At 41.2% G+C, this 14236-nt stretch overlaps 1 protein-coding gene and 1 long non-coding RNA gene across 2 annotated transcripts; one reads left to right on the top strand and one right to left on the bottom strand.

Annotated features, from left to right (window-relative positions):
- Nucleotides 1-325: 325 nt before the first annotated feature.
- Nucleotides 326-10651, bottom strand: LOC116250134 (receptor-like cytosolic serine/threonine-protein kinase RBK2). The gene is made up of 10 exons (XM_050076738.1): nucleotides 10509-10651; nucleotides 10247-10312; nucleotides 9661-9804; nucleotides 2899-3336; nucleotides 2513-2764; nucleotides 2279-2433; nucleotides 2033-2112; nucleotides 1798-1933; nucleotides 1380-1529; nucleotides 326-1292 (listed from the first exon to the last, which is right to left on the bottom strand). The coding sequence occupies exons 3-10, from the start codon at nucleotides 9779-9781 to the stop codon at nucleotides 1134-1136; spliced, it is 1491 nt and encodes a 496-aa protein (XP_049932695.1). The 5' UTR covers nucleotides 9782-9804; nucleotides 10247-10312; nucleotides 10509-10651; the 3' UTR covers nucleotides 326-1133.
- An 11-nt stretch (nucleotides 10652-10662) lies between these two features.
- On the top strand, nucleotides 10663-13404 carry LOC126409904 (uncharacterized). Its single transcript, XR_007572810.1, has 4 exons — nucleotides 10663-11283; nucleotides 11428-11560; nucleotides 11670-12118; nucleotides 12955-13404. It is a non-coding gene; the product is annotated as an uncharacterized LOC126409904 (long non-coding RNA).
- Nucleotides 13405-14236: the final 832 nt, after the last annotated feature.

The following is a 14236-nucleotide window of genomic DNA, read 5'->3' as shown; positions in this document are numbered from 1 at the left end:
CGATCACAGGCATGCCTCGTGTTCGGCAGCCACATTCCAGCACCTGATTCCTCAACTGGTGGACCTATTCATTGACGTGCTCTTCCAAGCAAGAGAAGGGACTGTAATGGACTTTATATACCATCAAAGCCTAGACAAAACGGGGCGGTGCATAGTTCTGCGCGCGGCTGCATATCTATTGTAGTTTTGCACATTCCAGGTAGATACATCCCCCCCTCTGCTTGTGGAATCAGCTAATCCTGCAAGATGGCTTTGTTCGGAAGCAAAAAGCAACAATGAGTACCTTCTTGCTTTTTTCATTCAAGAGGGTAGTGAAAACGACATATTTGAGCAGCAAATGTGGTGACAACCAACAAATTTATTTTTCAAATCACGAAATCACAAAAGATTTAGGAACTATCCAAGCATTTGCTCTGAAAAAGATCATCCTGTCCGGTTACAAATTTGTCTCCGATAAGAGCAGGTTTTGGGCACAGGCAGAACATAACGCTGGACATTTCTATTCCTCTGTACTCTAGCCGGACACAAACCCCCAGCTGACCAATAACAACAGGAGTGGATCTCGACCAGCATCGAAACTCATTTCAACTATGTCTTCAACCCACTATGTATGACGTATCGTTTTTTTCCTGTTTCTTTTTTGTTCAATCGACCGCTGGTTGCCGTCAAAGGGGTCATTTTATAGGCAAAAGCAAGACCCTTCCACGTCTCTATCTACCAGATCTCGATCCCCAGATGTCTCTATCAGGCAGCGAGAGGCGCAATCGGGAATCAGAACTTTTCTTGTAGAACACCAAAGGCAATAAGGATCAGGCACCACCGGAATTGTTAAATCGCTTATTCGATACTGTATTAGAAGCAGCCCTCACAAACAACAGTCAACACAATGCAGTGATGTCTAGGCAGTCGAGCTCGAGCTCACGTTGATCAGTTGTAAGCAATTTTGGCTTCCACAAGTGGCTCCCGTATAGATTTTGTGACCATTACAAAATCCGGCAACATGATCTCCTCGAGTTCTCAGTCTCTTTGTTGAAAATTATCCCTCTCCACATTCCGATGGACTCCATTTCGACTGGTAATTAAAAGAACAAGCCCGATGGCATGAAATTGCCAGAATTAACTTTACTTTCACATCAGAATTGTAGAGCGAGCTCCCTGTGCCGATTCATATCATTCAAGTACATGGTCGCGTCATACTCCTCGACATCAAATAGCCCTTCCGAGTAAGTTCTCGACAGAACTGATCTTTGAAGGTTCACGCTGTTATCTTCTCCCTTGAGTAGCCGCACAACCTAAAAATCAAAAACACCACAAAAGTCAGAAACTTTCTCGACTCATGCTGGCCTGACTTACTTCAAAATGAAACCCAATAGGCTTGCCTGACTCATGCTGGGACGGAGGATGGCAGTGTTTTGGATGCACATAGAAGCGGTCAAAACCATATGATTCATCTCATTAGGGTCATATAAACCCCCAAGGCAAGGATCAGCTAGATCCTCGATGTTGCTTGCGTCAAGTAAAGGCTTCGCCTGTCATAGCATAAAAGAGGTGTTCGTATCTAATTTTCACACGTATATATACATATAAACAAGTTAGGCTCTCAAGTAATTTGTGATTTTTTAAATATACAGAAGAACACCCATAGAACAAGACCTTTCTTAGAAGCATCAATTAAATATGTAGAAGTATACCCACAGAACAAGACTTTTCTTACAAGCATCAATTAAATATGTAGAAGTAATACCCATAGGACAAGACTTTTCTTAGAAGCATCAATTAAATATGTAGAAGTAATACCCACAGAACAAGACTTTTCTTAGAAGCATCAATTGCTCGACGACCGGTAATGAGCTCAAGTAGAAGAACACCCAATGCATAAACGTCTGTCTTCTCATCGACAATGCCATGCATGAAGTACTCCGGAGCCAAGTAGCTACAACGGCAGAAAGAAACAGGGTCAGAAACATTTGAAATTTTTTAGGGAACATGCCCAAACTCCATTAGAAAGAACAAGCAAAATCGATCAACAAACCCAAATGTGCCTTCAAATCGAGATACTATATGGTGAGTCCATTGATCAGGCAGCCATTTCGCTAACCCAAAATCCGAAATCTGGACATAAATGGAGCAAGACGCACAGGCAGTATCACATCAGAAAAATATCGTCTACAGCTTGCGTTCAGAAAGTATAACTCCAACATTTCCCCTACTACATCGGCAAAAATGCCAACCAAACATCCTAGAGTGCTTTTGGTGCTGTATGGACAGATCTTAGTACCTGTGGCTCAAAGTCCTCGGTTAGCAAGATGTTAGATGCCTTGATGTCTCGATGAATGATACGCCGTTGGCAGCCTTCGTGAAGATACCGAAGACCTTTCGCTGCTCCCAAGGCAATTTTGTACCTGATCTCCCAACTTAATACCTCTTTGGTACCTACAATTGAAGATAAAGACGTGAATTCAGACTACAATAGCAAAGGATACGGAGATTGCCTAACCAGAAACAAGCATACCATAAAGCAGGGACGCCAAGCTTCCATGAGCAGACAATTGGAGGACCAGGTGCATCCCGCCTTCAACACTAAATCCCACAAGACGAGCAGCATTCTTGTGATTGATGTGAGCAATGATACCGAGCTCAGATAAGAAATCAGCGGTTCTTTCGTCGGCCGTCCCTTTGATCAACCTCTTGACAGCGATCAGCTCCCCATCATGAAGAGTCCCTTTGTAGACCTCAGCATAGCCTCCTTTCCCTATAAGGTTCTCTGTTCCACCGCAAGAAGATTGAAATGAAACCTCTTGTGAAGTTTAAATCACCTTCGGTACAAGATCCTTAACATGCATGAAGGAGGAAACCATACTTTTGAAAGAAAAAGATGGGGGAGAAGAAAAATCATACCAGCGCAGAAATTATTGGTCGCGGATTGGAGCTCTGCAAGTGAAAAATTCCTCCAGGTAGGCTTCAAGCGGCAGATATCGGATGCGTTCACCATGTTCCCCTTGGACGACAGGCTACTACTGATGCTGCCCTTCCTCGACATCTTGGGCACCCCAAGCGGGGGGAAGGTTGACAGCCTCCTCATGGGCCGTTGCTTCAATACATGACGTAGGAGGTTTCGCCAATGAGTTATGTTCCCATGAGCTCGAGATTCGCTGAAGTAAGAAGTGCTAGCTTTAGAAGAGGCAGTGTCAGATTCCATACTCCTGAGACATTCCTCAAGAACTCCTCTAGGAGAGAACACCTCGGTCCTACTTCCACTTCTACAGGAAGAAAAGGTGTCTCCATCTCCCTCTTTAATGGACGCACTGCGTTTCTGCATAGGTAGACACTTTGCCTCTGCCAAATTCAACGATAATTAGTGATTTTCATTTGCGTTAATGTAAAATCAGGGGGAGGAGGAGGAGGAAAAAGAGCAGCAGTAATGGAGCCAGTCAATGACGAACCACAGTGCATTGGGGTAGAAGCACAGATGGCAACCTACAGCGGATGAGGGAGGGAAGCATCCAATTGAGGGGAAGAGAGGGAAAATTCGACAAGCTATGATTCTTTTTAAACTTTGCACAGAACCTAGCAATGAAAATATCACGACCCACACCCACGCAGCTATAAGAAAGAACAAACACGCGCACAAACAAAGCCCGTCAAAAGAATGTCGTGTCAAAATGAGCGTCGAGGATATCAACACCTAGGGTCAAATCTCCGGAGAAGAATCAAAACATACCAGTAGAACAGCACAACCACAAAAAAAAAAAAAAATCGACAAGCATTCTACCAGGGGCATGGACGGTTCGCTTCATTCCGGGGGTACAATGCAGAGAGCGTGCTCTTGACTAATAGTACTCCTTGCGAACTAAATGGAAGGGGCGAAGGCGGGGGTAGGAGAGGAGCAGAATTAACCATAAAATAGGAAATCTCTCACCATGTGATGGAAGGGCCGGTGGTAATGGCGGGGAGGCATTGAGGGGTTGGCAAGTAAAGGAATGACAGAAGAAGCCAAGGAATTCCTTCTGAGGGGACACGATAAATGCAGAGAAAAGGAGAGCAATAACAAGTAACCGTGTTAATAAGAGCGGAGATAACCATCCCTGTTCACACGCATCGACCGTTGGGTTTCTCCTCTCGCCTCGTCCGGTGGCTGCCCCAACCAAATGGAGAAACGGTTTCTACGCTCTTCCGCTGCCGGTTGTAGCATTACCATTAATGGGGATGGGACAACTCAGGCATCCCCTCGGTCGACGGTGTCTGCGATTTCGAACGACCACCACCTTGGACGCCCTCCCACAGCCTACATTCCGATTTCTTCTCCCCTCCATCCTCCCACCACATACCGACCAAGAAGAAATAAAAAGAGAGACCGCGGGGATCTTTGGCAATGTTTAGTACAAATATAACTTTGAAGTACAGGGCAATAGAACGTTCCCCTCGTTATTGATTGTTCCTCGGCCCTCGTCAACATTTTTTTACTCGGAAGGCAATTTCAAAGAAGAGAAACAAAAACAAACTCCGACGCCAGCGCCACAGGCACTCATATAGAAAAATACTAGAGTTAAAATATTTTTTTGTCGGTGTTGGATTTTGTAAATATGTTCTTTGATATATACAATTAGGTAGTACCTTTTACTTGTGGGCATAGCTGGATGAATCGTCTTGGTTGTCTAAGCAAGCACCAAATCCCAGGGGACCAGGAAGGATGAAACGATGCATGAATCATTTCTCTTTCAACGTGCCGTCCTTCTTAAGGTAAGGGGGGCGCACCTATACGACGACAATCTTGGGCATCGCATGATCTCGTTTAATTTTAAGTTTTTAACCCCATTCTAGATCATTTTTGGCTCTAGCAGTACCAATTACTTAAGTCGTAACGAAATTATCTGTGGTTGCTGAACCTGTGCTCTTAATTTTACTTGTGTGCTTGCCCCCAAGTCGCTACCTTAGAGCTCTTTAAGAAAATGAGAGAAAGAGAGAGCGCGCGAGGGTAAAGAGACTTAGAAAACCAAATGGTGAGTTAAGGGCACTCAAGTGTTTGCTTCAAGGAGCCACTGTATGTGTTCTCTCTCACACATTCATAGAGGGTGCTGGACCTTCATAACTGGTGTCTTTGGAGTAGCTTAGAATAATTAATTATGAGGTTTTCTATATACAGGTTTTTTCATCGTAACGTCTTCACAAGTACTTTACAAGCGCAGGAATTCCTTTTGATGATAATGCCAGCAATCATATCAATATATCTTTGTCTTCTTTTCATATTTCTGAATACTCTTTAACTACTCAACGATGAGACCGACCTAGATTTCCTTCATTTCCAATTCATAAAATCAACTGAATGCTTATATCAAGTCTTGCACACAACATAATATAAATGAGACTCCACCAGCATGAGCAAAGGGTATATTTAACTTGGTTGTCCATCATCAAGACAATTACTTTACTCCTTTAGCAATAGGAGTTTCAAGCAGTTTAAAATCATTCACTCTGAGCTCATTGAATATATGATAACAATCAAATCATACATCCATTTTTCAAACATTCACAGTCATCAAATTGATTGGCAACATACACTGACTTGATCATGATTTTAAAATAAGGAACAATGATCTCGGAGATTGTTTTAAATTGTACTTATACTGTCTTTATTAATATACCCTTTTACAAAAACTATTTTACTGAACTCACCGTGAAGGCAGTTTACACATCTTACTGCCGATATCCAAGTCACAGTATGCAAATTTATTGTTTCCTAACATGTCACATTTATCAATCACTTTAACAAATCCTACTGAAACACATAGCTCCTTCAACAAATAATGATCATTCAGATATGATTAAGGAGCTCTAGGCTTATTAAGACTCCAGAAGTAGAGAAATTGGATTCAGTTGGTTATTTACCCAACTGATCCACAAGCCGATCTACAAGATGATTGTTAAATTCATTGTTGAGTTACAGTTGGCCTATTACCAAACTGATCAACGATTGATTCATTGTCCGACTGTTTATCAAAAGTATCTAACAAATCAAATTGATCATCATAGAATCACTAGATTTAGATTCTTCAAAGAATTCCAGATTTTTATTCTCAGTCAATCACATACATGAAACAACATAGATCTTTGGATACTAATGCGTTTTACAAACTTGCTACTTATGATTTGGTAAATTTTTACCAAAAAATACCGATTTGCATCTGAATCCATAGCCGTTCATTTTCCATAAGAGAAATAAAATTTCATCGACTATCACTTAAGTGCTAGATCTCTAAAAATGTTTTTGCTAATATGGTTGTCGTCGGGTTCAAGAGTGTTATCTTACACCTCATGGACGCAACAGATTCCATTTCATGAAGAAACAAGGAAAATATCATTCGTAGCACCTTTATAATGACTGGATCCCAAAGGCAATTATCATAATATTTGGATCCAAAAGGGATGTGGAACTTGAGCCGAAAGATCGAAAACAAGTCAATCGAAATGCAAACCAATTGTGAACCAAGCACATTTAGTATGGATCTTCATACAATAACCAAATCCAAATCAAATACCACCCAAACATAAAGACTCAGACCATATCAATATGGATCCAAATACAGCAATATCATAATAAATATGAACATATTATATGAGTATGAAGTAATGGTAATATCCAGGCTAAATAAATTGTATTCCATCCTTTGAATTTTTATTTCTTATCTCTACCTTCCCCTCACATATTATGAAGGGTGACTCGTATCTTAATGACATGAAGGAAAGGTACAACAAACAACTTGTTTTACGTCTTATGTCAAGACATAACCATCTCTGCTCATTTCGATTGTCAAATATTCAATAAAGATTATTTATTTATTTATTTACTTAACAATTACAGCTCACTATTTGGAATTCTATAAATGGCCATTAATGATGAAGGCTACAGCTTGTTTGAGCCGTTTTATCTAATTATCAGAATGAGTGGTGAAAGTGATTTTTTAGAGAACTCAGGGCTAAACTGAAAAAACCTGTTCGAAGCCCTTATGTAGAATTTCTTGCACATTTGTGAGCTTAGATGAATTTTCAGAGGAAAAAAGTGATGTTCCTGAATTTATTAAAAGATCAATAATTTTAGCAATTTTCGAGAAATAAAATGTGCGGCACAAAGGTTTGGTGAAATTTTCTCAAAATTCAAAAAAAAAAACAAAAAAAGGGTGACATTATCATTTTTGGTTTTGTTTTCCCTTGCTTCTCCCTGAACCCTCTCCATTTACCCAAAAATTAGAATGATGGGTATTTAGTACCGCATACCTTTCAAAGCCACGATTTGCAGACAGGAACAAATTGTCTCATTAGATCTTCACTGCCATGGATCTCCTCCTTCCATTCCAATAAACCCTGTCATGGGGAAGAAAGATGGCGCCAACCAATGCTTTCCTGCTTGATTTATGTAAAAGTATCTTTCCATCCAATGCTTCAAACAGTCATTTGGGATTTCTTGTCCATCCAAATTCCACGACCATGCGTGCAATTTTTCTCAATTTTGCGGATGTCCTTTTACAATATGTCATCAGAAACATTAAAAAAAAAAGTATATTAAATTTCTGGTTTGTCATCTCATCCAAACGCGCCTTCCAAGTAAAGAAAATTCTCCGTTTCAAAATTGAATGGTTCTGGACGCAGTCAGTTACCGATCTTATCAACCAATGACGCCAAGGGTTAGCCATCAGAAGAGACGAACACGGCAATTTTTGCCTTGGTTGAATTACCCTTGTGTATATTAAACAGATCTTGATAAGTTCAACTTAGTGTATGCAATAATCTATTTATATACGCACACATATATTTATTCGACTAATATGTGTAGGTTAATTTAAATTTTAAACTTACTTTTTTTAAAGCTGATGCGGGCCTCCTGCATATTGCCGACATTATTAAAATTGTCACTTGAGAGTTGTTATTCAAAAGCAAAACAAAAAGCTCGGTGCAAGTCTATAGACTCTATACACGTGTGTGTGTGTGTGTGTGTATATAATGCATGCACTCAAGCGACACATAATAAAAGTAATGAAAAATTACAAAATATATGAATAGAAAAAAATCAAACAGCAAAAGGCCCAAACCTCCAGAATAAAGAGCTCAAAACCTTACAAAACTTGCCAACAAACCGAGTCTTATTAAACACAAAAAACTATAATTTGAAAGCAAGTCAACTCCCTGTAAACCTTAAGTACTTTGTTAATACACCAGATATTTATCCTATCGTAAGAATGCAAACAAGATACAGAACAATCATAATTTTCCTTTTTTATTTCAAAATTACTACTAAAATCTCGTAGAATGAAGTTTTAAGCTACAACTTGCAGACAAATAGCAACAACGTGCAACTCCAACATCAGATTGATATGGATAAGCAGCAGAACAGCTTGAGATTCAAAAGAATGTAGCATTTAAGCAGACTAGTTATCAAATGACACAGCTGCCATGCAATGACCTTTTTTGATATGGATATTGATGCTACTTTCCTACTTAGGTTTCAGCTGATGTACATTTGATCTCTTGAGATTGAACTATAGTGCCACATCCCATGTATAAAGCTGAACTTTATCAACACAAAACAAGTGAAATCTAGTTCATTCTCTCAAAAGAAGAAAAGAAACAAAACTGAAGGTTGGAAGCACAATATCTGCTCTTGCTGTTGATAAAGAACATGCAATGACGCTCCAGAGATGGGGACCATGAACCAAACAATAGTCCAAGCACCTAACAGAACCTATGGCTGCTTATTTAGGGGGGACTCAGCAATTATGTGAAATTCCAAAAGCTACTTTCAGAGAACAAGTTTGAGATGGATAATTGGATCCAGATTACACAAAACACGAGGAAAAGAAATTCCAAGATCTTCCTTGAGGCAGAATAACTTAAGATTACTAGCATCAGTATGAAAGATGAAATGTGTTACCAATTTCTCACCAAACTGTTAGACCATTTTCAGTTTCTACTAGCCTTTAATCATGTCATGTACCAGCGATGCTGTTCTACTTCCTGGAGTCAGATGAATCATCTAGGACTAGGACTTTTGAGACTACATATAAGCACCTTCCAGAGAATTGATTCTAACTTCTAAGAGGCCATATTCATCAGTAGAAAGTTATACTTCATGGCTTCATGCAATATGGAAAAGAAACAAATCGCTAGACTGGATTCTGAAATGCACGTCACGAAGGACCTTATTGATGAATATAAATTACACATAAACGAATTCCATACACTGATGAATGAGGATAGAAGAGTTTGTTTTCAAACTAATACAATCCGTAGAAGAAGAAAACAAGAAGTAAATAAAACGATAAAAGGCAGCATATAATCTGCACTAGTCGAACACAAGCAATTGAGATAATCATACTTCTGAAGATAATTAATCAGGGCAAATGCAAGGGTTCACCAAAGGATAAACCCGAAAAGGTGAAACCGAAGGACCGCCTGAAAACCAAATACAACTATTATCTAAAAAGCAAGCAGAATCAGCGCAGATGCAAGGAAAATCTCCAATCGCCAGGTTCTTCCCATAGGAAGAGAAAGGGTGGTGTCCTTCGACATCAACCATCAAAATTTCGTCAAAAAAGGTAAGAGGCTCTCTCTCCTATTATCAGGTAGCTATTGGTAATACGTATTAATATCTTCAAAAGATAATCCTACCTTCACGATCAACAAAGAAACCAACGAACCCTGCGAAACAATTTCGAGAACAGAATCGACCACCCGTCCTCCAAATCAGATACCAACACCAATCTTCCGTTGACGCACCTACTAATTGCATCGACCAACAGACAATTTCCCAACCTGCAGCTCAAAGAAGAAGGAAAATTATCATTTTCAGACTAAAAGGTTCCAATAAAAGAGAAGAAGCCCCACGCCTCGATGAGCACAAACAAAAAGGAAAAAACAAACGAACAAACAAACCGAAAGCAACGAAGGTAAAAGGGTGGGTGGAATCCCATGAACCCGATAACCATCTAAATTAAGGGACTTTAAGGTATTATAACTATTTTGGGAGAATGATGAAGCTCCTATTTCTAACAGCCGCAGTTCAAGGAGAGAAAAAAACGGCCCCTCATCTCTCAAAGTGCCAAAACACCACGCACAGCACCTCCTCAAGAACCATATCTTCTTCTCCTTTTTCTTTCTGTTTCGTTTCTACGCCACCGGATCCCAAATAAGAATCAAATATTCCCACTAAAAAATCCTGCCTAAAAGAAGAGGAAAAAACAACCAAAAAGCTAACCAAGGTCGAGATGGCTGGTGAAGGAGTCCTTTTTCACGCCCACTGGACCAAAAATTCGTTTCTTGCCTGCATTTTAAGAACCATAAGAGAGAGGGAAAAAGAGAATAAAAAACATGGAGAAGAAAAAGTGAAGGCAAAAGCAAAACTAGACCATCATTGTGATACGATTCCAATCTCTTTTCTCTCCAAGGTCAAATCGAAGAGGGAGAATAACAAGAAGAAGAAGAAGAAGCAGGAAGAGGAATCGCCATCATCAGCTTACCTCGTTCCAACTCTGCTAAGAATCCGCACCGCACGGATCGAGAGCGAGAGAGAGAGAGGGACGATGGAAACACCACAGATGGCGTGTCGAGTACGCCAGTGAGAAAGAGAAAGAGAAAGAGAAAGATGTAGGCGCAAAGCAAATGTACGTACTAGATCGGAGGCTACGCAAAGAGTTCTATCTATCTCGGCATGGGTGGGGGTGGTGGCAAGATCCTCGCCGTTCTCTCCCCCGACCAAAGGAATAGGGAATCTGATAATAGCATGGAAAACTGGTGATTCAGCTTGTAATCTGCAACGTTCTCACCGTTGCACGACTGCACGAGATGACGATGGTCCAATGCCCATCCAAATTTACAAAGCGATGGCAAGAATACAATCATGAAAGGAGGAAGACCATGGGAGGGCAAAGCTAATGTTGGGTGTTTCCTTTCGTTTGACGAGGTGCAGGAAAATAGACAGTACGAGGGAAGAGCGATGCAGGGAAAATAGGAAGCAAGAGAGAAGAGAAAAGCTCAAGCGGCAATGACCAAAGCCTCCCGGCGGATGACCGGAGGCCACCGTCGAACGTTTGAGCATTGCCTCTCTTCTTGCATCTCACATGCCGGTGGATGGCCAGATCACACAAAACAGAAAATGGGGTCAAGCTGTCTACACTGTTGCGGGGAGGAACCGGTATGCTGCTACTGCGAGCTGCGGTTGAGAAGAGGAAACAAGAAGGGGGAGACTGATCACCCTAACGGGTGAAATGTTAACGGGCAAAAAATTTATCCAGGGTTTGTGTTCTACCTGTTTTTACGTGGAACTTAAATGCTTGTATTAAAGTTTCATCATCTACACCAAAACTCTCGAGTCTATTGTTTCACGTTTGATTGGCGCTGGAACTTTTCCTAAAATTTGAATTAGTTTCACTGCTACAGGTTTCAGCAATTCAAACGGGCCCTGGCTTTCGCCACAGACCAGGACTCCAGCCGTCGCCGGTGATCAATGAAGTTCGACGAAATCACCGGGCGTGTCTGTCTACCAGCATGGTATCATGGCACCGAGGCTTCGGTAAGTTTCTTTTCCTTTCCCTCACCTTTTCTTATATCTGCATGGTATTCCCCTTTCTAATTTTTCGCTTATTTGGCAGACGCCTAAATCTTTTCTTTTACTGTAACAGCGGCGTGATCGCCGGTTCCAGCGACCGGCTGGACGACGCCGGACAGACTGTAGCATGGGCTGGTCTCCGACGTCAGATGGCCTGATCAACATTTATTCAGAAGCATACAACAAGGCCCCAAAACACAGAGGGTTCCGCTCCAGCAGATGCAGGGGTACCTTGCCTCCTGACTGGAAAGCAAAGCAGTGACCAGAAGGGAAAGAGGGTTCAGGCAGCAATGGAACTAGGTATCCGAATATTGACGGCAAAAGTAGGCCGCTGACGCAGGAGGCGCATAGCGTTCGACATGTTCAGGCGATTCCATTGGTTTTCTTCTTCTTGCCTCAACGGAAAATGTTGGATCTGGTCCGAACAGAATAGCGGCGTAAAGTCAGTGTTCGGCCTTCAGGGGTTGTTTCCCTTCCGATCAAAACTGGAACACGGAAGCCAACCTTCGGTTCTCTCTAACGGTAAAATAATCCTGCACTTCTTCCATTCCGGACAAAGAAAATCTTTCTGTGTTGTTTCCTTCACCTTTTCTTCTCTCTGTTCCTTTTCTTTCTTTAATATATTTTAATTTCTGTAAATGGTCTGCGATGGCTAAAGTGACCGCCTGAACACTCTGTTCTATCCTCATTTCAGCACTCCCATGTTATCCTCCCTTTTTATTTTTTGGTTCGTCTTTGTTATCTATTTTCTTGTCAACTTCTAATCAACATGCATGGCATTGGACCAAACATATGTATCACCGGTTCAGACTTCTTTAGAAAAAAAGGAAATCTACCACACTTATTGAGGCACGGTCTCTCTACTGAGAGTTTTTCTTTTTTTCTTTCAAATCTCTTTCCACTAAATTATCTGAACATTTTTTGGTGGTCCCCGGTTCTAATTAAATTATAGAACCAGCAGCATAATACTCAATTCATATAACTTCTAATATTTATCTGTCAAAAGAAGCTGAACATACTAGTATGGAGGATAGCAATCTACATCGCGTGTATGTATGCTATTTGAAAACTAAACAATCTGTCTCTTCTATATTGTTTAGTCAGACGTGTCATTTAGCAAGGCACGCTAGCACTTAGCCGAATAGTTAAGTTGTGAATTTGTGTTGCATCTGTAGACTGATCTTCAAAAAGAGGCAATCGGCCTCACCTATTGAAGCGCCGAGGCTCTTTGATATTTATCAGGGTGGCAGAATAAAGAAGCCTGTCGATGTGCATACGCGCACATAGGGAGAGATCATTACAGGCATCACAGAAGCCAGATTTAACTTACAGGTTTGCTGCTTTTGATTCTTGCACAGGTTCAATAACCAAGCCGTTGATTCCAATGTTGAAGCTTTGTGGTTCAGGATCTTGACGCAGCATCAACTTTAATTAACGTGCAAGTGTAAACCTGCAAAAAACGCAGCAACCCAGCAGCAAAACGAAGCAACGTAGCGGCACAGGGCAAGCGAGAGAGAGAGAGAGCGGTGAGTTGAGGGGATTTACGGGTTTTCTTCAAGGAGCCCTTGAATGTGTTCTCTCTCACTTGCATAGAGATGGAGGGTGTTGGGCCTTTATGACTGGCATCCCCGAATGCCAGGCTAGTGGAAACTCCTCGATTTTTTCAGTTTTTTTTGTAACTATTGTAAAAGACTGAATGACTTTGTAACCGACTAATCGTCCTCCTATTGGTGGGCGGGCCCTCTCATCTCATGGCCACAACCCACGACGTCTTTCCGGCCACACGCGACTGCCTTACTACTGCTGCACCTGATCATTGCTCCTGCCGTCCCAATAAGTAACAAGATTATAATTTTGCTTTCTTAAAATATTGGATATGCCCATGATATCAGATCCGTTCAAGTTATGAACTCGCGACTCGGTACATCAAACATGGAAGACCCAAGCACTCGAGACACTTTTTTCTCCAGCTCGTGTATCTTATAGTTCGGCCAAACAGAGGCCTCCTTGTTTTGAGTTTCCTCATACAATGGGCTTTGCTTGCAAATGTTAAATAAGTGTGCCGAGTGTAAGCTACGAACTATGGTTGCTCTTAAGAATTCAACGGGTGGCACCTATGTGGGTAGACGGGAATTTTGTAGGCCATGGCCGTCAAGGATCAACTCTTAACACTATCCCTCATGGATGAGAAGACAGATGGAAATGGGTTCACAATCAAGTATGATAATAAACATGCAACCTTCGGGACACTAATGATCAGATGTCTGAATCAGTAGTTCTTGTGAATTGAATGAAAAGGTTTCATCATCTCTATACACTAGAAAAGAAAAGAAAAACTGATCTAGATCGAGGGTTTAGGAAAAGTTGGTAAATCGGACATTGGTGGGTCCAGCCATAGAAATTCTCTAAAACGTACATCAACTGCTAGCGGTTAGTTTCAGATACACAATATGGGGGTATGGTAGATGGGAGCTCTACAAAAGTATAAGCCATATATACATCACATGTTTTGGTACGACCTTACTCAATACATAAGATGGGGGTATGGTAGATGGGAGCGCTACAAAAGTATAAGCCATATATACATCACATGTTTTGGTACGACCTTACTCAATCCAATCGACTAAGTTCGTGGTGGTC

The sequence above is a fragment of the Nymphaea colorata genome, chromosome 3 (genome assembly GCF_008831285.2).
Source record: "Nymphaea colorata isolate Beijing-Zhang1983 chromosome 3, ASM883128v2, whole genome shotgun sequence".
Lineage (NCBI taxonomy): Eukaryota > Viridiplantae > Streptophyta > Magnoliopsida > Nymphaeales > Nymphaeaceae > Nymphaea > Nymphaea colorata.
The sequence above is the reverse complement of the archived record's forward strand: the minus strand, read 5'-3'. Positions and strand labels throughout refer to the sequence as shown.

Bases quoted from the DNA above. Each gene is read 5' to 3' on its own strand.
- LOC116250134 (XM_050076738.1), bottom strand. From the start codon at position 9,781: ATGCAATTAGTAGGTGCGTCAACGGAAGATTGGTGTTGGTATCTGATT. The intron at 2,434-2,512 runs GTATGCTTGTTT...CTTCAATTGTAG, and splicing joins CTTGGCGTCCCTGCTTTATG to GTACCAAAGAGGTATTAAGT. The intron at 1,530-1,797 runs GTATTACTTCTA...ATGCTATGACAG, and splicing joins AGAAAAGTCTTGTTCTGTGG to GCGAAGCCTTTACTTGACGC.